General features: G+C 48.2%; 1 protein-coding gene across 15 annotated transcripts in view; it reads right to left on the bottom strand.

The window, feature by feature from the left end:
- Positions 1–27005, bottom strand: part of OTOF (otoferlin) — a 339399-nt gene that overhangs the window by 101150 nt on the left and 211244 nt on the right. For all 15 annotated transcript variants that reach the window (XM_073561977.1, XM_073561982.1, XM_073561975.1 and 12 more), the window contains exon 6: positions 1663–1736. In XM_073561977.1, the coding sequence (XP_073418078.1) occupies positions 1663–1736 (74 nt within the window). The remainder of the gene's footprint in view (positions 1–1662; positions 1737–27005) is intronic.

Below are 27005 nucleotides of genomic sequence, written 5' to 3'. Positions count from 1 at the left end.
CTGCTATGTGAGCACTGTAGTAAGGCACTAAGGCCAAAAATGGGAGTGAAACACAGGGTGCACGGCACAGAGGATGCACAGAACCGTGTATTGTACTATTATGTGCCACATTATGGCACTGCTATTAGGGGGGTCTATGGCACTGTTATTAGGGGGTCTATGGCGCTGTTATTAGGGGGGTCAATGGCACTGTTATTAGGGGGTCTATGGCACTGTTATTAGGGGGGTCTATAGCACTGTTATTAGGGGTGTAACGGGGTCTACCCAAGCTGGGGTACCTCTTTCAGTACCACCCCGTGTTTTCGGAGGTCCGTCTGCGTTGGCTGGAGTCTGAATGAATGACGCTGGCTGGAATCCCTGGGTTACATGGGCGCATATAAAAGATCACTGCCTCTCCATGTATTTCCAGTCTGACAACACTTTACTCACAGGACACAGAATATATCACACAGATACAGAGGGCAGGCCAATAGAAAAGCGGCAGGCCAGACATGCATTACAAAAGCCGCAGGTGGCCGGAGCCTGCCGATGTTTACTGTGGAAATCACAAAGGTGGGGGGAGGGCGGACAAAAGGAGAATATCGTGTCCCCTCTGCCCAGGGGCGCAGCCTGTGGGCTGATGCATTAGGGACATGCATCTCACATGGAACCTATTATACATACATATAACTGCACAACATATTCTGGGTGCTGAGTGGTTCTGTAACACGTAACAAGGGGGGCTATGGCACTGCAATTAGGGGGGTCAATGGCACTGTTATTAGGGGGTCTATGGCACTGCTATTAGGGGGTCTATGGCACTGCTATTAGGGGGTCTATAGCACTGTTATTAGGGGGTCTATGGCACTGTTATTAGGGGGTCTATTGCACTATTAGGGGGGTCTATTGCACTGTTATTAGGGGGTCTATTGCACTGTTATTATGGGGTCTATAGCACTGCTATTAGGGGGTCTATAGCACTGTTATTAGGGGGTCTATAGCACTGTTATTAGGGGGGTCTATGGCACTGTTATTAGGGGGGTCTATGGCACTGTTATTAGGGGGGTCTATGGCACTGTTATTAGGGGGATCTATGGCACTGTTATTAGGGGGATCTATGGCACTGTTATTAGGGGGATCTATGGCACTGTTATTAGGGGGATCTATGGCACTGTTATTAGGGGGGTCTATGGCACTGTTATTAGGGGGATCTATGGCACTGTTATTAGGGGGGTCTATGGCACTGTTATTAGGGGGGTCTATGGCACTGTTATTAGGGGGGTCTATGGCACTGTTATGTGCCCCCTGCATTGTACTATGGCACATTGGGGCAGTGCTGTTATTCGGCACTGTCTCTACATAGACTGTAGAAATCAATCAGCGGATCTGACCGTCTGGAGCATCGGACACTGAAGTCCCTGTGTATCGGGGATACCCGGCCGGGCAGCTTGGCTCCTTTCCGGACATCTTTTAATGCCTCCAGCAGATATTGTTCTACTTTTTGAGTTACTTGACAGCGGTGTCTACAACCCTACAAATCGCAGTAAGATGAGTGGACTGGAAGAAGCGGGTCGAGGCCATTGCCATGGACCTAGAAACTGTGCCGAGATGTTCTACCCGGAACCCTACATTAAACAGTCATCATGGGGTGGAGCTCTGGATCGGGCCCGGGGGTCCGCTTACCTTGCTTCCTTCCGTCTTCCTTTGGGGGTCGAGTCTTTCCGAGCTTCATGGCAGAGAATACACCTTTACCGACTCTGTGGAAGAGAGAGCACGGGAATCAGACAATATCCAGAGCGAGTGGCGCACCCCACAGGTGGAGCAAGAGATGCCCCACTCTGTCTGACCTGTGCAACTGGGAGCAGAAAGCCCAATATCTAAAGGGGCCGTATCCAGAGAACAGAGGCTAAAGATGGGAGAACGGTTCATTCTTACCGGGGAGCGACAACGTTCTCTGCACTATAAATAACTTTTTGGATATTTCAAACTCCACCCAATATGTTACACAAGACCATAACACCCCCACAGAGCCACAGAGGAGTCTGGTGACCGCACTCTCCTGTGAGAGAGGTCGCCCTGGCGCTTACTCAGAGGGTGCTGGGACTTCCTGCTGTGAGAGGGAGGAGAAGAGCTTCTTGTCTCGCATGAGGTTGACAGTAATTCATATATATTGGTAATTTTGTTTTTTTTATGTTTTATACTTGGATTTTTCACCTTTTTTACCTCTAGTACAGACTGATGCTGGCAGCGGCTCATCTCCCGCAGTAACAATCCATGTGGGAATCCAAAATGGCCGATATAGAAGAGCTCAATACACATTATAACTCAGCAGGCAAGCACCACTGTCACTAATATGTATGGCTGAGCTTTATACCATAAGGGCAGAAAACCCTTAAAGGGACAGTCCACTACTAGCCAGCTCCTAAGTAAGGTCCCAGTGACGTAAGAAAAAAAACATCAAAACAACAGCATTCTGACACATTGGTGCAGCTCCAACAAATTCAGCACTGCATCCCCCCCATCTGGTCAATTACTTTGTTCCCACCCATGAGCAGCTCCTCCCTCATATGCAACCATGATGTAGCTTCTCCTTCGTTCCCACCCATGAGCAGCTCCTCTCATATGCAACCATGATGTAGCTTCTCCTTCGTTCCCACCCATGACGGCTCCTCCCTCATATGCAACCATGATGTAGCTTCTCCTTCGTTCCCACCCATGAGCAGCTCCTCCCTCATATGCAACCATGATGTAGCTTCTCCTTCGTTCCCACCCATGAGCAGCTCCTCTCATATGCAACCATGATGTAGCTTCTCCTTCGTTCCCACCCATGAGCAGCTCCTCTCATATGCAACCATGATGTAGCTTCTCCTTCGTTCCCACCCATGAGCAGCTCCTCTCATATGCAACCATGATGTAGCTTCTCCTTCGTTCCCACCCATGACGGCTCCTCTCATATGCAACCATGATGTAGCTTCCCCCTCGTACCAACTCATGGAGTAGCTGTTACCCAATTGCCATCCACGAAGTAGCTCCTACCATAAATATTCCTATGAGTAACTCTTCCCTCGCAGATACCCACCAGAAGCTCCTTCTTTATACCCATGATGACACCTCCCTCATATATTGCAAAAAGTAGCCCCTCTCTCATGGCCACCAATATAAAAGAAGTATCATTTCTCCTTGCAGAGAATGACATGCTAAGCATGCCGAGATGAGGAGATTTAAAGCTGCACTGCTCCTCTAGGAATTATGCAAATTGTCTCTTCAGAGAGGAAGAGGAGTAGAACTCTAGTGCCACCTATTGGAAGCAGCAATCCTAATAGACAATGTCGACCCTTTAAGGAGCCTTGTTACATGACTTAGGATAAAAGCCGACATTGACTTTTAGGATTGCTACTTCCAGTAGGTGGCACTAGAGTTCTACTCCTCTTCCTCTCTGAAGAGACAATTTGCACCAATATAAAGTCACGGCCTTAAAGGAGAAATGTCTATTTTAAATATTCAAGCAAATCTCTTGAAAACGAAGCAAAGATCATGAGAAGAAAATACATTTCACTAAATATCGAAATGCACCCACTCCTGTGCCCCATCGGGGTGTGGTGACTTTCATGACCGTTTTACGTACGCAGCACCCAGACGTCCTAGACCTCACCATACGCATCTCCTAGTTCTTCTATTTCTGCAGCAGAAGACTTCGTGCATCTAATAAGTGTCGTGGACACAGGAGCTGTCGTGGGTCTCAACAGCTCAGCTACTAATTATCCGTGTCCTGAAAATAAAGGTTCACATAAATCTGCTCATGGACCTTTGCGTTCGGTGACTCCGCTCGAGCAGATGGCGCGATGGGTGGACTGTGAATACGGACCATTCTCTGCCCCGAGACTGTCTCATTGGATCAGGTCTGTGTCGCCTTGAGTGTCACTTGGCTTTCACAAAATTAGATAAAACATGTCTGCTTTCCTCCCAGCACAGCGCCACCAGGCTATGCAGGCCGGGTCAGGTATTGCAGCTCAGTTCTTGCACTTAACATTTCTGTTCTTGTCTCCTCTTCTTCACAATTCGATAGCATTTGTTCCATGTGAATACAAGACTCAATAAGTATGTGCCCCCTTCTAGACATAGACCTTTCTTCCACATAGCGGGTGTCTGCAGCTAGTGACGCTCTGTGGAGTCGCAGTAAATATTTCCTCAATTCTATAATGAACATTTGCATCTGTATTAATAAATAACATAATCAGCGCCGATCTCTGCCCCACCGGGTAATGATTAATGCCGTGTATAATGGATCTGCCCAGACTTAATTACTCATTACTTGTTCTTCTTCACAGCTCGATACATAACCTCCTCCTTATAATATAGTAATGCCATCATCTGCCCTCTCCTATTGTAATGTGCTGGCGGGTAAGACAATCTGCTGCCAGGAGGAGTAACCATTGTGAGACGGAGCGTGTAGAATCATTAAGACGCTCAGCCCTGTAGATTTATGTAGCGCAAGGAGCTTGGTTTCCAAGAAACATCACAATCTACTACTGACTATTCTAACCAAGATCTCCTGCAATAGGGGAGCCTCCGAAACAAGATTGTGTTTCAATATATCTTTATGGCAGTCATATGATAAGATTCTGTCTGCAGCCACCACTAGAGGGAGCTCCCTGTATACAGAGATACATGATAAGATCCTGCCTGCAGCCACCACTAGGGGGAGCTCCTTGTATACAGAGATACATGATAAGATCCTGTCTGCAGTCACCACTAGGGGGAGCTCCCTGTATACAGAGATACATGATAAGATCCTGTCTGCAGCCACCACTATGGGGAGCTCCCTGTGTACAGATACATGATAAGATCCTGTCTGCAGCCACCACTAGGGGGAGCTCCCTGTATACAGAGATACATGATACGATTCTGTCTGCAGCCACCACTAGGGGGAGCTCCCTGTATACAGAGATACATGATACGATTCTGTCTGCAGTCACCACTAGGGGGAGCTCCCTGTATATAGAGATACATAAGATCCTGTCTGCAGCCACCACTAGAGGGAGCTCCCTGTATACAGAGATACATGATAAGATCCTGTCTGCAGTCACCACTAGGGGGAGCTCCCTGTATACAGAGATACATGATAAGATCCTGTCTGCAGTCACCACTAGGGGGAGCTCACTGTATACAGAGATACATGATAAGATCCTGTCTGCAGTCACCACTAGGGGGAGCTCCCTGTATACAGAGATACATAAGATCCTGTCTGCAGTCACCACTAGGGGGATCTCCCTGAATACAGAGATCCTGTCTGCAGCCACCACTAGGGGGAGCTCCCTGAATACAGAGATCCATAAGATCCTGTCTGCAGCCACCACTAGGGGGAGCTCCCTGAATACAGAGATCCATAAGACCCTGTCTGCAGCCACCACTAGGGGGAGCTCCCTGAATACAGAGATCCATAAGACCCTGTCTGCAGCCACCACTAGGGGGAGCTCCCTGAATACAGAGATCCATAAGACCCTGTCTGCAGACAGCACTAGGGGGAGCTCCCTGAATACAGAGATCCATAAGACCCTGTCTGCAGACAGCACCAGGTATCTGCCTTCATGCACTGGACAATGATTACTTCTGAGAATCTGTCACCAAGGCTCACCAATAATTACACTGTTAAAGGGACGCTCCTGTGTTATGTAAATAAGAGAAAGGGATTGTCCTTGGTTTGGACACAACCCACCAGCTGAGAGTAGTAAAAAGAAAATCAGAAAAAACTGTAATATCCTAGTGGTAAATCCTCTGCTCAGAATTCCAGTATCTCTGCTTCCTGTTAGTGAATGGGAACCTTCTTCACCTCCACAGACTCTTGTTGTCCTAGGTTTCTTTGCACAGCGGAAGTTTTGTTACAATGTAGGTCACAATGATCCTGCTGTAGGTTGCTCATAGCACTGTCTAGACTGAATACCATTGTAACAAATCTTCAGCTCTGAGAAGTATGAGATCAGGAGAGGTCAGCAGATGCCCTGGACACCAGGCTGATCACCAGTACCTACACTGTAACAAACCCTCAGCTGTGTGACAAGTCCAGGCCATGGTGAGTTTTCATCCTCAGCACATTAACAACAATATTCCCACTTGCTGACACTAAGCAGAGATCTCCATGATAGGGATGATTGATACACAGAGTACATTGGAAAGTAGCAGATCTTGTGCGCCCCCTGCAGTGTATGGCGTAGCACTGCTGACCCCCTGCACAAGGTGCATGTATTCACTGCATGTCACCCACTATCTCACCATCTCCTGAAATACTCTGTGCTGCTGTTGGAGGGCAATGCTCCTTTTATCATCCCTCAGTATGTCTCCAAGATCAGGAAACTCCTCTTCTGAAATACTCTGTGGTGCTGGAAGTAACTATCAGAGATCTGTGTGAATGGCTGATAACAGAGTACATGACATATTCCCATCAACCGTCACTCACTCTAGATTACAGGCCACAACGTCGGCCCCGAAGGTGCAGGGGCCCGAGGGTGATTAATGGCTACTACCCCATGGAGCCTGTGGACCACTGGTGGAGGCTCCAGTGTCCACCCTCTAGTTTGTCCGGCGGCTGATTCTCATCTCATGGCCGCCAATACTGCGAGGCCGCTGCAGGCGTGGAGCACATGATGGCAGATAAGGGGACAGTGGCGGATCCGGATGTCCTATGTAAAACAATCATCCTACTGGAAGGAGGTATGCTACATAATATACTGCTGACAAACTCAGATCAGCTGCATCCAGGGCACTCTGCTCCACTACATCCAGAGAACTCTGCTCCACTACATCCAGAGCACTCTGCTCCACTACATCCAGAGAACTCTGCTCCACTACATCCAGAGAACTCTGCTCCACTACATCCAGAGCACTCTGCTCCACTACATCCAGAGCACTCTGCTCCACTACATCCAGAGAACTCTGCTCCACTACATCCAGGGCACTCTGCTCCACTACATCCAGAGCACTCTGCTCCACTACATCCAGAGCACTCTGCTCCACTACATCCAGGGCACTCTGCTCCACTACATCCAGAGCACTCTGCTCCACTACATCCAGAGCACTCTGCTCCACTACATCCAGAGCACTCTGCTCCACTACATCCAGAGCACTCTGCTCCACTACATCCAGAGAACTCTGCTCCACTACATCCAGAGAACTCTGCTCCACTACATCCAGGGCACTCTGCTCCACTACATCCAGAGCACTCTGCTCCACTACATCCAGAGCACTCTGCTCCACTACATCCAGAGCACTCTGCTCCACTACATCCAGAGAACTCTGCTCCACTACATCCAGAGAACTCTGCTCCACTACATCCAGGGCACTCTGCTCCACTACATCCAGAGCACTCTGCTCCACTACATCCAGAGCACTCTGCTCCACTACATCCAGAGCACTCTGCTCCACTACATCCAGAGAACTCTGCTCCACTACACCCAGAGAACTCTGCTCCACTACATCCAGAGCACTCTGCTCCACTACATCCAGAGAACTCTGCTTCACTACATCCAGAGCACTCTGCTCCACTACATCCAGGGCACTCTGCTCCACTACATCCAGGGCACTCTGCTCCACTACATCCAGGGCACTCTGCTCCACTACATCCAGGGCACTCTGCTCCACTATATTCAGAGCACTCTGCTCCACTACATCCAGGGCACTCTGCTCCACTACATCCAGGGCACTCTGCTCCACTACATCCAGGGCACTCTGCTCCACTACATCCAGGTCACTCTGCTCCACTACATCCAGAGAACTCTGCTCCACTACATCCAGGGCACTCTGCGCCACTACATCCAGGGCACTCTGCGCCACTACATCCAGGGCACTCTGCGCCACTACATCCAGGGCACTCTGCGCCACTACATTCAGGGCACTCTGCGCCACTACATCGAGAGCACTCTGCTCCTCTACATCCAGAGCATAGTGCTCCTCTACATCCAGAGCACTGTGCTCCTCTACATCCATAGCACTTTGCTCCACTACATCCAGAGCACTCTGCTCCACTACATCCAGAGCACTCTGCTCCACTACATCCAGAGCACTCTGCTCCACTACATCCAGAACTCACTGCTCCACTACATCCAGAGCACTCTGCTCCACTACATCCAGAGCACTCTGCTCCACTACATCCAGAGCACTCTGCTCCACTACATCCACAGCACTCTGCTCCACTACATCCAGAACTCACTGCTCCACTACATCCAGAAATCACTGTGCTCCTCTACATCCAGAGCACTGTGCTCCTCTACATCCAGAGCACTCTGCTCCACTACATCCAGAGCACTCTGCTCCACTACATCCAGAGCACTCTGCTCCACTACATCCAGAACTCACTGCTCCGCTACATCCAGAGCACTCTGCTCCGCTACATCCGGAGCACTTTGCTCCACTACATCCAGAGCACACTGCTCCACTACATCCAGAACTCACTGCTCCACTACATCCAGAGCACTCTGCTCCACTACATCCAGAACTCACTGCTCCACTACATCCAGAGCACTCTGCTCCACTACATCCAGAGCACTCTGCTCCACTACCTCCAGAGCACTCTGCTCCACTACCTCCAGAGCACTCTGCTCCACTACCTCCAGAGCACTCTGCTCCACTACATCCAGAACTCACTGCTCCACTACATCCAGAACTCACTGCTCCACTACATCCAGAGCACTCTGCTCCACTACTTCCAGAGCACTCTGCTCCACTACTTCCAGAGCACTCTGCTCCACTACTTCCAGAGCACTCTGCTCCACTACCTCCAGAGCACTCTGCTCCACTACCTCCAGAGCACTCTGCTCCACTACCTCCAGAGCACTCTGCTCCACTACCTCCAGAGCACTCTGCTCCACTACCTCCAGAGCACTCTGCTCCACTACACCTGACAAGCTCAGCTCTACTACATCAAGTAAATAAAAGGCCAGAGGGCCGCAGCCGCCAAAGACACGGCGGTCCACCAGTCAATGGCCAAAGCATTGAGATGGTGACAGATTAAACATTTTTTTCACTTGTTCCAGCTGCACAGAGCTGAGTTTGTTTCCTGGCACTACTTGTGGTGACAGCCGTATGTCATATCACCAGACTCCCATATAAAACTGCCATAAAAACGTTTGCAACAACCTCAGCCCTGCTTCATCTCTCCGTATGATGAAAAACTGTGGAGTAGACCTCCAGCACCCATCCCCTCGAAAAACATCACATCCACTCACCGAGAACAGACCCTTCTTCATCAATTCAAGGCTCAACCACCTCCAAGGAGCCTTATCTAAAGATGGTCACCACACAGCAGAGCCGGAAGGGCTTTATCCTTCTTAGTGCCAGGAGGAGTAGAAGGGGCACAACAGAGCTGGAGGGGCTTTATCCCTTGCCTTGATCACAGGTAGGGGCAGAAGGGGCACAGCAGAGCCGGAGGGTATATATCCCTTGTCTTGATGCCAGGCAGAAGGTGAAGGGGCAAAGCAGAGCCGGAGGGTCTCTATCCCTTGTCTTGATGCGAGGCAGAAGGGGCACAGTGGAGCCGGAGGGTCTCAATCCCTTGTCTTGATGCCAGGCAGAAGGGGCACAGCGGAGCCGGAGGGTCTCTATCCCTTGTCTTGATCACAGGCAGGGGCAGAAGGGGTACAGCAGAGCCAGAGGGTCTCTATCCCTTGTCTTGATCACAGGCAGGGGCAGAAGGGGCACAGCAGAGCCAGAGGGTCTCTATCCCTTGTCTTGATCACAGGCAGGGGCAGAAGGGGTACAGCAGAGCCAGAGGGTCTCTATCCCTTGTCTTGATCACAGGCAGGGGCAGAAGGGGCACAGCAGAGCCAGAGGGTCTCTATCCCTTGTCTTGATCACAGGCAGGGGCAGAAGGGGTACAGCAGAGCCAGAGGGTCTCTATCCCTTGTCTTGATCACAGGCAGGGGCAGAAGGGGCACAGCAGAGCCAGAGGGTCTCTATCCCTTGTCTTGATCACAGGCAGAGGCAGAAGGGGCACAGCAGAGCCAGAGGGTCTCTATCCCTTGTCTTGATCACAGGCAGGGGCAGAAGGGGTACAGCAGAGCCAGAGGGTCTCTATCCCTTGTCTTGATCACAGGCAGGGGCAGAAGGGGTACAGCAGAGCCAGAGGGTCTCTATCCCTTGTCTTGATCACAGGCAGGGGCAGAAGGGGCACAGCAGAGCCAGAGGGTCTCTATCCCTTGTCTTGATCACAGGCAGGGGCAGAAGGGGCACAGCAGAGCCAGAGGGTCTCTATCCCTTGTCTTGATCACAGGCAGGGGCAGAAGGGGCACAGCAGAGCCAGAGGGTCTCTATCCCTTGTCTTGATCACAGGCAGGGGCAGAAGGGGCACAGCGGAGCCGGAGGGTCTCTATCCCTTGTCTTGATCACAGGCAGGGGCAGAAGGGGCACAGCGGAGCTGGAGGGTCTCTTTTCCTTGTCTTGATCACAGGCAGGGGCAGAAGGGGCACAGCGGAGCCGGAGGGTCTCTATCCCTTGTCTTGATGCCAGGCAGGGGCAGAAAGGGCACAGCGGAGCCGGAGGGTCTTTATCCCATAGTCTTAAGTCATGGCCTTCTTCTCTCGGATGGCAGAAGCTGAAAAATGCCCAAATAATACAAGGAAAGGATTTGGGAACAGGTGAGGGGCTTGTCTGAGAGGTGAGGAACATGGAGAATGGCGGCCACCCGATATGGGCCATGAATATTGGATGAAGAACCTGAGCCGGGGGCTGGGCTGAGACCTGTAATGGGAAGACGCGACATGGAGAAGTGGACGTGACAGGTGCAGACATATTGGTCGGGCTCTGAGGTGTAAACCCCCCGGGTCTGGAGTCCTTGCTCTGCTCTTTTCTGCCCCTGAATTGTGGTGGACCTGCATCACTTTCTTGTGGTTCTGGAGACACTGCAGCTTTTTGTCTCTGGGCCTGGTGGGAGCTGGTGAGGACTCGGGGGTCCGGTTACTCAGGACATGAAATATTTACAGGCAGACACGACACAGATACGGCTTTGGGTTTCTGCTCTTCAATGCGCCTTTTATGCCGTGGATGCTGAGCGTGGGTACAATGGGGGGGGGACAGGATCAGGGACACTCAGGGTGCGGCCCGTAGAGAAGACGGGGCCGCGCTGCTTACTATACATCATCACTTGTGGGTTATACAGAGAGGTGATGACAGAGCCTGCAATAGGCCCTGACATCTAGGGGGCCACTACTGCAGGAAGGTGGAAGGACAACCTAGGAATTTTGGAATACAAGACGCCCGTTTTGTAGGAAAAAAATCTGACTGATCAGGCAGATCGCTCCATGTCCTCATATGGACCGTACTTGGGTGCATGGGCTTTTCTGCCCCTACATGGCAACGAGCAGAATGATCACTGCAGGGCCGGAGGGGAAGCTGAATGTGGTGCACATTATGTTCAGCTTTCTGCCACATAATGCTCTGCAGGAGTTTGGTGGAGGTGTGTACGCCATCAGGCCACTGGATATGAACAATCAATTTTACCCTAGACCACCAGGGAGAAAATGATTGGCTTTTTTTTTATACCCAAGACTCCTCATTTATGGACCCACAATATCACCCAAGACCACCAGATAACATTAGCCTCCTCATATACCATCAAACCACCATGTTCTAACATTCTACAGGAATGTGCAAAAGTTTTAGGCAAGTGTAGAATAAGTGCTGCACACTCCTAACATCTTGGAGACTTGGCCCTAGATCTTCTGTGTATGATTCTTGTGTGGATCCTTCTGTCTCTTCATGTGATCCCAGACAGTCGGGATGAGGTGAGATTAGGGATCTGGGGCCGAATCATCATCCCAGGGCTCCTTGTTCTTAATGACCTTGGCTGGATGAATAAATTTGGAGCTTTTTGATGGTATTAAATGATGGATAAGTATCTACCTGGATGTCTCAGTATTGAGGACACTATTAATCCTGACCAAATCCACAACTCTACTTAGTGAAATGCAGCCACAAACTTGCAGGACCCTCCACCGTGCTTCCCTGCTCCTGCAGACCTTTATTATTGTGGGAACAAAATGTTTATGTTGCAAACAAATATTTCACATTGTGACTCCTCACTCAGTCCAGAGACCTGCTGACATTTTTCTTCTTCCCGATTCCCATGTTTTCAGTTGGGTTGCTTGTCATTGTTTACATGTAGAAGGTTGGGAGGTTTTGGCTGCAATGACCAGATGTTTCTGACCGACAGATGATGTAGCTATGTCCCACTGGTTGCTGCTGGTTCTGAGCTGATACCACTGATGGACATCTGATTTTGATGGGAAGTAACATGTCGTCTTTCATCTGTTGCACCAAGTTTCCTTGGCCGACCATTGCCTGTTTGGTCCTCTCTGTGTCCATTTTTCGGAGGTCCTTCAAATGAGTTTGAACAAAACATCATGAAACCACGATCTACTTTGCTTAGGAGACACCTAGCAGATGCAGTATAACTACGTTGTGTCTTGTTGCTGTGCTCCATCTTGCCACACTGTATGACCTGTGACCTGAAACTGTCTTCCACCGCTTCACTATTGTAGCAGAGTTTGGCTGTTCTTCCCCCATTTTCAAAACTTCTATACAGCTGCTTGTTTCAAGCCAGATATAAAAATGATGACTACCTTATGTTTGGTATAATTGATTTCTCACACACCTGACTATAATCCTACAAAATCTCTGACTTTGTGAAAGTACCTAAAAGAAGTGATGGAGGCGACGGTGGGCAATCACTGAATATTGAATGATTTAGATTTCTCTTTTTCTCTTTTTTTCATTCACTTTGTATTTTGTTAAATTGCTAGAAAATAAATATTCACAATTTAGTATGAAGCTTCTTACTCTGTAGCATGTTTTTCAAAACCTGCCTAAGACTTTTGTTCAGAACAACAGGTAACAAAATATTAGCTTCTTCATATACCCTCATGTGTGAATCCCCTACATTACCACCTCTTCAATTTAATCTCTTTAACTTTCTATAATAATCAAGTATTAGTCCCCAGTGTTACCTTAGACCATCAAGTATTAGCCCTCAGCGTTACCTTAGACCATCAAGTATTAGTCCCCAGTGTTACCTTAGACCATCAAGTATTAGTCCCCAGTGTTACCTTAGACCATCAAGTATTAGTTCCCAGTGTTACCTTAGACCATCAAGTATTAGTCCCCAGTGTTACCTTAGACCATCAAGTATTAGTCCCCAGTGTTACCTTAGACCATCAAGTATTAGTCCCCAGTGTTACCTTAGACCATCAAGTATTAGCCCTCAGTGTTACCTTAGACCATCAAGTATTAGTCCCCAGTGTTACCTTAGACCATCAAGTATTAGTCCCCAGTGTTACCTTAGACCATCAAGTATTAGTCCCCAGTGTTACCTTAGACCATCAAGTATTAGTCCCCAGTGTTACCTTAGACCATCAAGTATTAGTCCCCAGTGTTACCTTAGACCATCAAGTATTAGCCCTCAGTGTTACCTTAGACCATCAAGTATTAGTCCTCAGTGTTACCTTAGACCATCAAGTATTAGCCCGCAGTGTTACCTTAAACCATCAAGTACTAGTTCCCAGTGTTACCTTAGACCATCAAGTATTAGCTCTCAGTGTTACCTTAGACCATCAAGTATTAGCGCTCAGTGTTACCTTAGACCATCAAGTATTAGCTCTCAGTGTTACCTTAGACCATCAAGTATTAGCCCTCAGTGTTACCTTAAACCATCAAGTACTAGTTCCCAGTGTTACCTTAGACCATCAAGTATTAGTCCCCAGTGTTACCTTAGACCATCAAGTACTAGTTCCCAGTGTTACCTTAGACCATCAAGCATTGGTCCCCAGTGTTACCTTAGATCATCAAGTATTAGTCCTCAGTTTTACATTAAACCATCAAGCAATAATCCACAGTTCTAAATCCTAGACCAATAAGTTCTAGCCCCAGTTTTAACCATAGTAGACCACCAAGTTTTAGCCTGTTTTAGCCCTCGACCACCAAGTATTAGCCTAAAGTTTTATCCTAGACCATCCAGTATTAGTCCCCGGTTTTACCCTAGACCACCAAGTATTAGCCTCCAGTTTTACCCTAGACCATCCAGTATTAGACCCTGGTTTTACCCTAGACCACCAACTATTAGGCCCCAGTTTTACCCTAGATCACCAAGTATCAGACCCCAGTTTTACCTTAGACAATCAAGTATTAGTCCCCAGTTTTACCCTAGATGATCCAGTATTATTCCCCAGTTTTACCCCTAGACCACCTAGTAATAGGCCCAAGTTTTACCCTAGACCACCAAGTATTAGGACCCTGTTGTACACTAGACCACCAAGTATTAGCCCCAAGTTTTACCTTAGATCATCAAGTATTAGTCCACAATTTTTCCTTAGACCATCAAGAATTTGTCACAACTCTGTTGCCCGATAACCTGGGGCAAGGAGTTCCTTCCCTCTTCTCCACCCAGGGAATTGGGGAGTCATAGTGTACGTATATACACAAACCAGACTAACAAGGGACTAACAATTCTCATTTGCACAAGGAAAGACTAGAAGCAATGGGAGGAAACTGAAAGATAGAAGATACAGATTAGATATTAGAAAGAACTTTTTGACAGTGAGGGTGATCAATGAGTGGAACAGGCTGCCAGGAGAGGTGGTGAGTTCTCCTTCAATGGAAATTTTCAAACAAAGGCTGGACAGACATCTGTCTGGGATGGTTTAGTGAATCCTGCATTGAGCAGGGGGTTGGACATGATGACCCTGGAGGTTCCATCCAACCCTACTATTCTAGGATTCTATGAAGAGAGGACATTCAGGGATAAGTGAAAATACCAATCATACAAATAGGCACTAACTGGCAACAAAGAGGAACACTGGGGAGAAAAAAAGGAAGGAAAACCAAATAGGAGAGAATGAGGATTTGCACACAGCTGAAACACCAACTACAGTCACAGATCAATACTTCAAATGCCTCTACCAAAAACAGACTCCTCCACTCCAAACCAGGCAGTATAAGACTAACACAATCCACATTACCAGAGGAGAGCATATATAGGAGGTACTGTATATATAGGAGAGACACTGAACAGCTGAGATCATACAAGTGGAAAAGCTTCAGTTTCTCTAAGCTGAGCAGTTTAACCCCTGCACTGCTAACAGAAACCTGCTCCGTTTAACATCAAGGAGAAGTGCTTCTAATCAGAGCAGTGGTATGTGAAATCATATGCTGCAGTCTTCTAGCTCCTCTCTGTCGTGGTAAACCTGTGATAGTACCCCCCCCCCTTCTAAGAGGAACCTCAAGAACCTGAGGGACAGGTTTATCAGGGTGTGCCATGTGAAAGGACCGAATCAACCTGACCGCATGGACATCACCAACACACAGGTCCAGATCCGCCAAACATCTCCAATCAGCCACACTCTTATATTTGGACCCCAACTTCTTCAAATTATTAAGAACACCCTGCCACACAGACCTAACAGATGATGGAAACTGTTCCTCTTCAAATATTCCTGAAGAACGATTCCTAGTAAATGAGCTGAACTGAGCATGAAACCTGTAGGGGACTTACGAGTACACTCATGGCAAAGGCAAGCCCGGACGCCTGCCCCAAAGGGGCTACAGGGAGGGCGCACATGACTAAGGAGGGATGCTAGGCCTGAGGGTTAGTGAAGGGTAAGGTGTAGTGCTTTTGTGTTTGTGGGGAAGGTGTGGGTTGGAGCTATGGGGCTTATGGTGCAATGTGAGTTGGCAGGGAGTGGTCAGTAGTGCTTTGTGCTTGTGGGGAAGGTGTGGGTTGGAGCTATGGGGCTTATTGTGCAATGTGAGTTGGCAGGGAGTGGTCAGTAGTGGGATGGATATATAGGGCAGAACTGTGGGGGGATGGTCATTCCTTACCTTGCAGACGTCCGGAATCGTCAGCTCCTCACATCTGGGACTTCAGCTTGAATCTTTGGATCCAGAAGATGGAATACCTCGTGGCACAGATGAAGAGGATGATGGAGCAGCGCGGCCAGCAGTGGATGAAGGAACAGCTGCAGCGATGGTCTGGTGATGGCGACGGCGGAGAAGATGGGACCCCTCTGCCTCCGAAGCGGCAGCGACGATCACGGCCTCCTGAGCACCTCAGCTCGGAGTTAAGTTTGCAGCGGAGGATGAGCCCCATTAGCAGACCTGTTGCAGAAGACATCGCGGGGCCGGAGCCAGAAGTCGAGAAGCAGGCAGCAAGGTAACGGGGCGGTGAGTGACGTGGCCGGCCTCCCCTCCATTTCGGATCGCGTCATACAGTGGTGACACGCACGTCGCGGCCACGTTACCCGGCGTGGTCACCTGACCCGGCGCGGTCATCGGCATCGGTGGACGGCGGTGACGTGACGCGGCAAGGAGCCCGGTGGCGAGGTGGTGTGTGACTTCACCGGCCTCATTTCCTTTCTCGCGGCGCTGGGGGGAAGCGGGCGGTGGCTCGGTCATGTGGCCACCCTTCAGCTGCCAAAGCACTACTGACCACTCCCTGCCAACTCACATTGCACCATAAGCCCCATAGCTCCAACCCACACCTTCCCCACAAACACAAAAGCACTACACCTTACCCTTCACTAACCCTCAGGCCTAGCATCCCTCCTTAGTCATGTGCGCCCTCCCTGTAGCCCCTTTGGGGCAGGCGTCTGGGCTTGCCTTTGCCATGAGTGTACTCGTAAGTCCCCTACAGGTTTCATGCTCAGTTCAGCTCATTTACTAGGAATCGTTCTTCAGGAATATTTGAAGAGGAACAGTTTCCATCATCTGTTAGGTCTGTGTGGCAGGGTGTTCTTAATAATTTGAAGAAGTTGGTGTCCAAATATAAGAGTGTGGCTGATTGGAGATGTTTGGCGGATCTGGACCTGTGTGCGGGACCAACAGCGTTTTGGTACTGCACGTGTGTGGTGGAGACTTGGTCGCTGGGGCGTCAAGGAGTTTGATCTGAGACATCGGGCCTGAATGCTCCTGCCTGGGAGCCATGCTCGTGTTGTTGTTCATGACTATATAGTGGGGCACGTTTTTCAAGAATCTGTCGGAGGTTGGAGAACCAGTGTAGGTTCTGTTGTTACGTCTATAATGGTTGGCTTTGATTATTATCAGGTGGAGTGCAATTTTCTGCCTGGGAGCCGTGCTCATGTTGGTGTCCATAGGGGCTCCTGTTTGGAATGACTACATAGTGGGTTTTACTGGGCACATTTTCAAGAATCTATCGGAGGTATGGGGAACCAATGTAGGTTCTTTTGTTCACGGCAATAATGGTTGGCTTTGATTAATTATTAGGTGAAGTATAATTTTCGGAGGCGCCTGCAATGTTGCGATCTCAACGAGGCAGAGGCGGCGGCTCAAGTTGGGGACTGGTCGCGCAGGCGGTGCATAGGATTGGACGATGCGGTTGGCTAGTTGCAGGTCTTGGGTGTGGCTGACCTTGTTGTACTGGTATTTTGGTGTAGGTTGGCATTGTGAGGTCTAATGGGGATCAGTTTTGATTGATTGGTCTTGGTACAGAAACATTGGTTACTCGAGCCGCAGAGTCGGCTCGGGTTGGGCTTTGGTGGTGGTACTCGCACGTACAAGGTGTTATACGTGCTCGCGGTGGCGGAAAGGAGGGGGGTATTTGAAGTCGGTGGATTGCACAAAGAGCGGGGGGGTGAACCCAGTGCAGGAGCAGGTTACCCCTGGTGGTGCAATGGTATACTTGGTTAAGGTGGGTCCCAGCTGTGCTGGGTCACAGCGGGACATGTTAACGTGGGACCCTGCTGTGCTCGGTCACAGCGGGGCATGTTAACGTGGGTCCCTGCTGGGCTGGGTCCCAGCAGGACATTGGTTGGGCAACACTCGGCTGGGTGTCCTCGAGCCGGTGTGGTGCGGCTGAGGGCACGTGGTGGAGCTGGTGTTGCAATCATGTACAATGGGTTTTGCAACACTCGGCTGGGTGTCCTCGAGCCGGTGTGGTGCGGCTGAGGGCACGTGGTGGAGCTGGTGTTGCAATCATGTACAATGGACTCTTCATTTACCCCCCCTCCTTTTGCTGGTGGTTATGTTTATGGAATATTTCTACGTTTATGGATAAAATGTTATTGCTTGTTTGGTGTTAATAAACGGGGCTGCTGTGGCCTTTTACATCCAATGTCACGCAGTCGTGTCTTATTTAAGTTAAGAAGGGGTAAGTGTGGGTTTTGGGAGGGGTCATTACAGTGAAGCCGTCAGTCAGACTTTCCTAAGTCAAGGCAAGCCCGGACGCCTGCCCCAAAGGGGCTACAGGGAGGGCGCACATGACTAAGGAGGGATGCTAGGCCTGAGGGTTAGTGAAGGGTAAGGTGTAGTGCTTTTGTGTTTGTGGGGAAGGTGTGGGTTGGAGCTATGGGGCTTATGGTGCAATGTGAGTTGGCAGGGAGTGGTCAGTAGTGCTTTGTGCTTGTGGGGAAGGTGTGGGTTGGAGCTATGGGGCTTATTGTGCAATGTGAGTTGGCAGGGAGTGGTCAGTAGTGGGATGGATATATAGGGCAGAACTGTGGGGGGGATGGTCATTCCTTACCTTGCAGACGTCCGGAATCGTCCCGCCCTCCCGCCCTAATTTTAGGATGTTCTGGAGATCGACATGGTGAAGAGAAGAAGAGGTTTGACGTTGTCGCAGCAGTCGGCGGAAAGGAGGGGGGTATTTGAAGTCGGTGGATTGCACAAAGAGCGGGGGGGTGAACCCAGTGCAGGAGCGGGTTACCCCTGGTGGTGCAATGGTATACTTGGTTAAGGTGGGTCCCAGCTGTGCTGGGTCACAGCGGGGCATGTTAACGTGGGTCCCTGCTGGGCTGGGTCCCAGCAGGACATTGGTTGGGCAACACTCGGCTGGGTGTCCTCGAGCCGGTGTGGTGCGGCTGAGGGCACGTGGTGGAGCTGGTGTTGCAATCATGTACAATGGGTTTTGCAACACTCGGCTGGGTGTCCTCGAGCCGGTGTGGTGCGGCTGAGGGCACGTGGTGGAGCTGGTGTTGCAATCATGTACAATGGACTCTTCATTTACCCCCCCTCCTTTTGCTGGTGGTTATGTTTATGGAATATTTCTACGTTTATGGATAAAATGTTATTGCTTGTTTGGTGTTAATAAACGGGGCTGCTGTGGCCTTTTACATCCAATGTCACGCAGTCGTGTCTTATTTAAGTTAAGAAGGGGTAAGTGTGGGTTTTGGGAGGGGTCATTACAGTGAAGCCGTCAGTCAGACTTTCCTAAGTCATGGTTATTCACTGCAAATCCAACTAGAGGTAAGTAGGTAACCCAATCCTCCTGATTCTCAGACACAAAACACCTAAGATAAGTCTGAAGATTCTGGTTAACGCATTCAGATTGCCCAGTAGACTGGGATAAAAGGCTGAGGAAACCGAACCCCAACCGAGAGGAAACCACTTTCCAAAATTTGGAAATGAAATTGCACTCCCCCTGATCAGAAACAATGTTGTTAGGCATCCCATGTAATTTCATGATTTCTTTGATGAAAGTTTGCGATAAAGGTCTTGGTGTTGGGTAAGGTGGAGAGTGCAATGAACATGTCCACAACCACCAAAATGACTGTATTACCCGCAGATATTGGTAAATCAGTAATGAAATCTACTGACAAACGAGTCCAAGGTCTACTAGGAATCGCCAATGGTTGGAGAGACCCAGATGGACGAGTGTGAGGAGTAAGACCTGCCTGACATGTACCTGATGTGACTCAGGGTCAGGTGAATAGATCACAACAATCCTGCCAGCCAGGTGAATAAAAATGTCATTAACGAAGATGGCAGGAGCATTACTCAACCTACATGGCATCAAAAGGTTTTCATGGTGTCCCTCAGGCGTATTGAAGGCTGTCTTCCACTCATCCCCCTCCTTGATGCGAATGAGGTTATAAGCCCCCCTGAGATCCAGTTTAGAAAACCACTAGGCTCCCACAATATGATTAAAAAGGTCCAGGATAAAAGGCAGAAAGGATCCTTGACCGTGATCTGATAGAGTTTGCGAAAGTCTAAGCAAGAGGATAATCTCTTTTTATCTTGACAAACAAAAACCCTGCAGCAATGGAAGATGAAGAAGGTCTGATATGACCCTTTGCCAGACTTTCAGCGATATAGTCCTTTATGGTTTGTCTCTCTGGACCAGAGATATTGTAAAACTTGCTTTTTGGAAGATTGGTCCCAGGAATCAGATAATCGGCGCAATCAGAAGGAAGATGTGGAGGAAATTCTTGACATCCTTGTTCCAAAAACACATCGCCGAAGTCAGGCAGAGATTGCGCACCCACCCTGGCTAGCCGGCTGCCCAAGCAGTGTTCTTGGCAATACTCTCTCCATTTTATCACTTCCCCAGTCTGCAGCGTAAGCCAAAGTAGTCCAAGAACCACAGGAGAGGGCCGACCCTCTAGCAAATAACAGTCTATAAATTCAGAGTTCATGGCCCCTAACTGTAAATGCAACTTACGAACAACCTGAATAAAATACCCCTGGCTCACGGGTGCAGAGTCAATAGCGATAATGGGTATTGATCAAGACAGTATTTGTGGTTTGAGGCCTTGAGCCTGGATGAACATAGCATCGATCAAATAATACCTCACCAAACTGTCCAGAAAGACAGAAATGACCAATTATCTTTGCCAAGATGGATCTCGGCTGGTAAAAAAAAATCAGATCTATCCAAAAAGGAAAAAAGTACACCCAGTTTCTCAACCTCCTCACAATCCGGGCTCCTTAGTTTTCTGGAAGAATACGGAAGGACAAGCACGCACAAAATGACCCTTTCCACCACAGAAGAAACACACTCCCCCTTTATGTCGAAATACAGTTGGACCAACAGAACGTGCCACCCCACCCAACTGCATGGATTCCTCGGTTGACTCAGACCCAGGTTCCCTTGACTCTGGGCCCCTTGCAATTTGGAGCGTCTCCTTATGTCTCTGACGAAAACGGCAGTCAACCCGGATGGCCAGAGACATGGCCATCTCAAGGGAGACCAGAGTCTCATGCAGGGCAAAGGCATCCTTTACCCTTTCAGATAACCCTTGATAGAACTGGCTACAGAGTGTGGGGTCATTCCACTGTGTATTGGTGGATCACCTCCCAAACTCGGAGCCATACTCCTCTGCCGGCCGTTTTCTCTGACAAAGCTGACCTAGCATAGACTCGGCAAGGGGGACGTGATGAGGGTCATAGTATATGTTACCGAGTGCCTGAAATAATTCCTTAACCGTCCGAAGTGCCCGAGAGTCAGTCGTAAGGGAAAATGCCAAGGCTTGAGGTTCACCCTTAAGGAGCAAAATTACGATTCCCACCCATTGCTCCTCAGTTCCAGAGAAGTGAGGATGTAACTTAAAGTATAGCTTACAGGCCTCTCTGAAAACAACAAACTTGTCTCACCCCCAGAGAAGCTATCAGGCAAAATGATCTGGGGCTCCACCTGGAGCTGCCTGGGAGTAGCGGTACCAAGACCAACCATGTTTGGGTGTAGTGTAACAACAGACCGAAGATCTGCCACCTCCAAGCTGAGCTGCTGCAGTTGTCCAGCCAGAGCAGTAATTGGATCCATAATGGATCAAAAAATAGTATGGGACTGTGTTAATGTCACAACTCTGTTGTCAAATTACCCGGGACCAGGTGCTCCTTCCATGTTCCTAGCGCTAGGGGCTCCCTGGGTTATTTCTAGTGGTGAAGATGCCAGGGCCACGTACCTTGCTGAACTCCTGAATCAGCCCTATATCTATTCCCATAACCCACCCAGGGAAGTGGGGAGTAAAAGTGTATGTATATACACAAACCAGACTAACAAGGGAAGATGTACAGGGATAAATTAAAATAGCAATCATACAAATATGCACTCACAGACAACAGAGAGGAACACTGGGTAGAAAACGAAAAGGAAGGAAAAACAAATAGGAGAGGATGAGGTTTTTGCACACAACCGAAACACCAAGCAACAGTCACAGATCAACACTCCAAATGCCTCTACCAAAACCGACACCTCCACTCCACACAAGGCAGTATAAGACCAACACTGGCAACCCGGAATGTCAGAGGCGAGTATATATAGGAGACATGAGTTGTCAACACTAAATAGCTGAGATCCTCCAAGCTAGGAAGCTTCAGAGACTCTAAGCTGAACAGTTTAACCCCTGCACTGCAAACAGAAACCTGCACAGTTTAATATGAGAAGTGCTTCTAATCAATGCAGTACATGAAATCAGCAGCTGCGGTCTTTTGGACCCCTCTCTGTTGCAGTAAACCCGTGACAGTATTAGTCCACAGTTTTACCTTTGACCATCAAGTATTAGCCCCCAGTTTTACCACTGGACCATCAAGTACTAGTCCCCAGTTTAACCCCTAGACCATCAAGTATTAGTTTAGTCCCCAGTTTTACCCCTAGCCTAGACCATCAACTATTAGTTCTCAGTTTTACTGTAACTCACAAAGTATCAGTCCAAGTTTAACCCCTTGACCATCAAGCATTAGTCCCCAGTTTAACCCCTAGACCATCAAGTATTAGTCCCCAGTTTAACCCCTAGACCATCAAGTATTAGCCCCCGGATTTACCCCTAGACCATCAAGTATTAGCCCCCGGTTTTACCTCTAGACCATCAAGTATTAGCCCCCGGATTTACCCCTAGACCATCAAGTATTAGCCCCCGGTTTTACCTCTAGACCATCAAGCATTAGCCCCCGGTTTTACCCTAGACCAGGGATGTCAAACCGAAATACATAGAGGGCAAAAAATAAAAACTTGGACAAAGTCATGTGCCAATCTCAGGAGCTTATATAAAAATCTTGGGGCCCCGCAGCAAGAGTCTGATTCCCCCCCCCCAAAAAAAAACAAATAAATAAATAGAATAACTTGTTTTAAGCGAGTCCACAACCATCTAGTCGGCTTGTGGCGGCAAATCACATACTTGCGGTCATGTCCCTGCCCACTCCCAGGGAATCCTCCCAGCACGCAGTGCGGATGACGTGAGGATTCATGAGTCTGCAGTCACATAGAGTGACTGCAGACTGACTTCTAGCTTAAGACTGGACAACCCCTTTACTTCCAGACTGCTGTACATATGAAGAGGATTTACAGACATTTATAAAATGCAGCAATAGCTGGACGTACCTCTGCTCATTATTCCCACATCTCATAAACAGCTAGATGCACATTTTACACATGATCACGCCCTTAATAGTTGGGTGCACATTACCGTCGCCATCCTTGTGAATAGCTGGATGCAGTTTTTGCACATTTTCTCCCTCCAGCCATTTACAGAGGTGTATATAGGGGGGATAAATATCTGGATGCACAGTACAGGACGGAGGGGGATAAATATCTGGATGCACAGTACAGGACGGAGGGGGATAAATATCTGGATGCACAGTACAGGACGGAGGGGGATAAATATCTGGATGCACAGTACAGGACGGAGGGGGATAAATATCTGGATGCACAGTTTGCACAGTACAGGGGAGGGGGATAAATATCTGGATGCACAGTTTGCACAGTACAGGGGAGGGGGATAAATATCTGGATGCACAGTTTGCACAGTACAGGGGAGGGGGATAAATATCTGGATGCACAGTTTGCACAGTACAGGGGAGGGGGATAAATATCTGGATGCACAGTTTGCACAGTACAGGGGGGAGGATAAATATCTGGATGCACAGTTTGCACAGTACAGGAGGGGGATAAATATCTGGATGCACAGTTTGCACAGTACAGGGGGGAGGATAAATATCTGGATGCACAGTTTGCACAGTACAGGAGGGGGATAAATATCTGGATGCACAGTTTGCACAGTACAGGAGGGGGATAAATATCTGGATGCACAGTTTGCACATTACAGGAGGGGGATAAATATCTGGATGCACAGTTTGCACAGTACAGGAGGGGGATAAATATCTGGATGCACAGTTTGCACATTACAGGAGGGGGATAAATATCTGGATGCACAGTTTGCACAGTACAGGGGAGGGGGATAAATATCTGGATGCACAGTTTGCACAGTACAGGAGGGGGATAAATATCTGGATGCACAGTTTGCACAGTACAGGGGAGGGGGATAAATATCTGGATGCACAGTTTGCACAGTACAGGGGAAGGGGATAAATATCTGGATGCACAGTTTGCACAGTAGAGGGGAGGGGCATAAATAGCTGGATGCACAGTAGAGGACGGAGGGGGATAAATATCTGGATGCACAGTTTGCACATTACGGGTGGGTGGGGGATAAATATCTGGATGCACAGTTTGCACAGTACAGGGGAGGGGGATAAATATCTGGATGCACAGTTTGCACAGTACAGGGGAGGGGGATAAATATCTGGATGCACAGTTTGCACAGTACAGGGGAGGGGCATAAATAGCTGGATGCACAGTAGAGGACGGAGGGGGATAAATATCTGGATGCACAGTTTGCACATTACGGGTGGGAGGGGGATAAATATCTGGATGCACAGTTTGCACATTACAGGGGGGAGGGGGATAAATATCTGGATGCACAGTTTGCACATTACAGGGGGGAGGGGGATAAATATCTGGATGCACAGTTTGCACAGTACAGGGGAGGGGGATAAATATCTGGATGCACAGTTTGCACAGTACAGGGGAGGGGCATAAATAGCTGGATGCACAGTAGAGGACGGAGGGGGATAAATATCTGGATGCACAGTTTGCACATTAGGGGTGGGAGGGGAATAAATAGCTGGATGCACAGTAGAGGACGGAGGGGGATAAATATCTGGATGCACAGTTTGCACATTACAGGGGGGAGGGGGATAAATACAGTGGCATGCAAAAGTTTAGGCACCCCTGGTCAAAATTACTGTTATTGTGAACAGTTAAGCAAGTTGAAGATAAAATGATCACTAAAAGGCCTAAAGTTAAAGATGATGGAGTTGGTTTGTATTTTAGGCTAAAAAGTAATACACATTGTCATTTTTTCACATTTTAAAGATTACAAAAAGAAAAATGGTCCAATGCTAAAGTTTGGGCACCTTTGGAGATTGTGTGTTCAGATAACTTTGACCAAGGTTTCAGACCTTAATTAGCCTGTAAGGGTTATGGCTTGTTCACCCTCAATGTTAGGAAAGGCCAGCTGATGCAGATTCCACAGGTTTAGAAACACATAGCCTCCTCTAACCTTGTGCGAAAAAAACAGCCACCATGGGTTCTTTTAAGCAGCTGCCTAGCACTCTGAAAATGAAAATGGTGGAGGCCCACAAAGCAGGAGAAGGCTATAAGAAGATAGCAAAGCGTTTCCAAGTCGTCCTTTCCTCAGTTCAATATGTAATTCAGAAATAGCAGTTTACAGGAACAGTGGAGGTCAAGATAAGGTCTGGAAGGCCAAGCAAAATTTTAGAGAGAGCTGCTTGTAGGATTGCTAGAAAGGCATATCAGAACCCCCACTTTACTGCAAAAGACCTTCAGAAAGATTTAGCAGATTCTGGAGTTGTGGTAATTGTTCTACTGTTCAGAGACACCTTATGAAATATGGCCTTCATGGAAGAGTCATCAGAAGAAAACCTCTCCTGCACCCTCACCATAAAATTTCGCATCAGAGGTATGCAAAAGAACATCTAAACAAGCCCAATGCATTTTAGAAACAAGTCCTGCGAATCGTTGAAGTTAAAATAAAACTCTTTGGTCGCAAAGACTTTACACGTGCCGCGCCAATTCTTTGGAATGCACTTCCCAGGTCAATACGATTAGTCCCCAATCCCCACAATTTTAAGCGTGTCCTGAAAACGCATTTATTCAGACTGGCCTATTGCCTCAACACATTAACCTAACCTATCCCTGTGTGGCAGAGCCAAAAGTTTTACCATAACCAGGTTCCCAGCATCATGTTCCCACATGCTTTATGCATCCATCAGCCCTCTGTGTCTGTACTGTTACACACTTAACATTATGGCTGGTCCATACAATCAGGGCAACTGTTACCACCCACCTTTCGTGTCTACCTCTTTCCTCATAGACTGTAAGCTTGCGAGCAGGGCCCTCACTCCTCTTGGTATTTGTTATAATCTACTGTATGTGATTATTGTTATGCTGTAATGTCTATTGTCTGTACAAATCCCCTCTGAAATGTAAAGTGCTGCGGAATATGTCGGCGCTATAAAAATAAAATTTATTATTATTATTATTAAAGGTATGTGCAGAGAAAAAATTGCATGGAATTTCAGGAAAAGAACATCTCTCCAACCATTAAGCATGGGGATGGATCAATCATGTTTTCGGGTTGTGTTGCAGACAATGGCACAGGGAACATTTTACAGGTAGAGGGAAGAATGGAGTCAAAGAAATTTCAACAAATTCTTGATGCAAACATAACACCATGTGTAAAAAAGCAGAATTTGAAAACAGGATGGCTTCTACAAATGGATAATGATCACACACATCAAAATCCACAATAGACTACCTCAAAAGGCGATAGCTAGAGGTTTTTCAATGGCCCTCACAGTCCCCCGATTCGATCATCATTGAAAATCTGTGGCTAGTCCTCAAAATAGCAGAGGATGGAAGACGACCCAGGAATCTCACAGAAATGGAAGAATTTTCCAAAGAAGAATGGATGAAAATCCATCAAACAAGAATTGAAAGACTCTTGGCTGGCTACTAAAAGCGTTTACAAGCTGTGATATTTTAAAAGGTAGAGCTACTGGGTACTAACTAGGCAGGGTGCCCAAACTTTTGCATTGGCCTATTTTCCTTATTGTAATTTTTAAAATGTAAAAAATGACAATATATAATTTGCACATTACGGGTGGGAGGGGGATAAATATCTGTATGCACAGATTGCACAGTACAGGGGAAGGGGGATAAATATCTGGATGCACAGTACAGGGGAGGGGGATAAATATCTGGATGCACAGATTGCACAGTACAGGGGAAGGGGGATAAATATCTGGATGCACAGTTTGCACAGTACAGGGGAAGGGGGATAATATCTGGATGCACAGTACAGGGGAGGGGGATAAATATCTGGATGCACAGATTGCACAGTACAGGGGAAGGGGGATAAATATCTGGATGCAGTTTGCACAGTACAGGAGGGGGA

Source organism: Dendrobates tinctorius, unplaced genomic scaffold (assembly GCF_039654945.1).
Source record: "Dendrobates tinctorius isolate UK_male_01 unplaced genomic scaffold, ASM3965494v1 ptg000332l, whole genome shotgun sequence".
Taxonomy (NCBI): Eukaryota; Metazoa; Chordata; class Amphibia; order Anura; family Dendrobatidae; genus Dendrobates; species Dendrobates tinctorius.
This window is presented reverse-complemented; position numbering and strand designations above follow the sequence as displayed.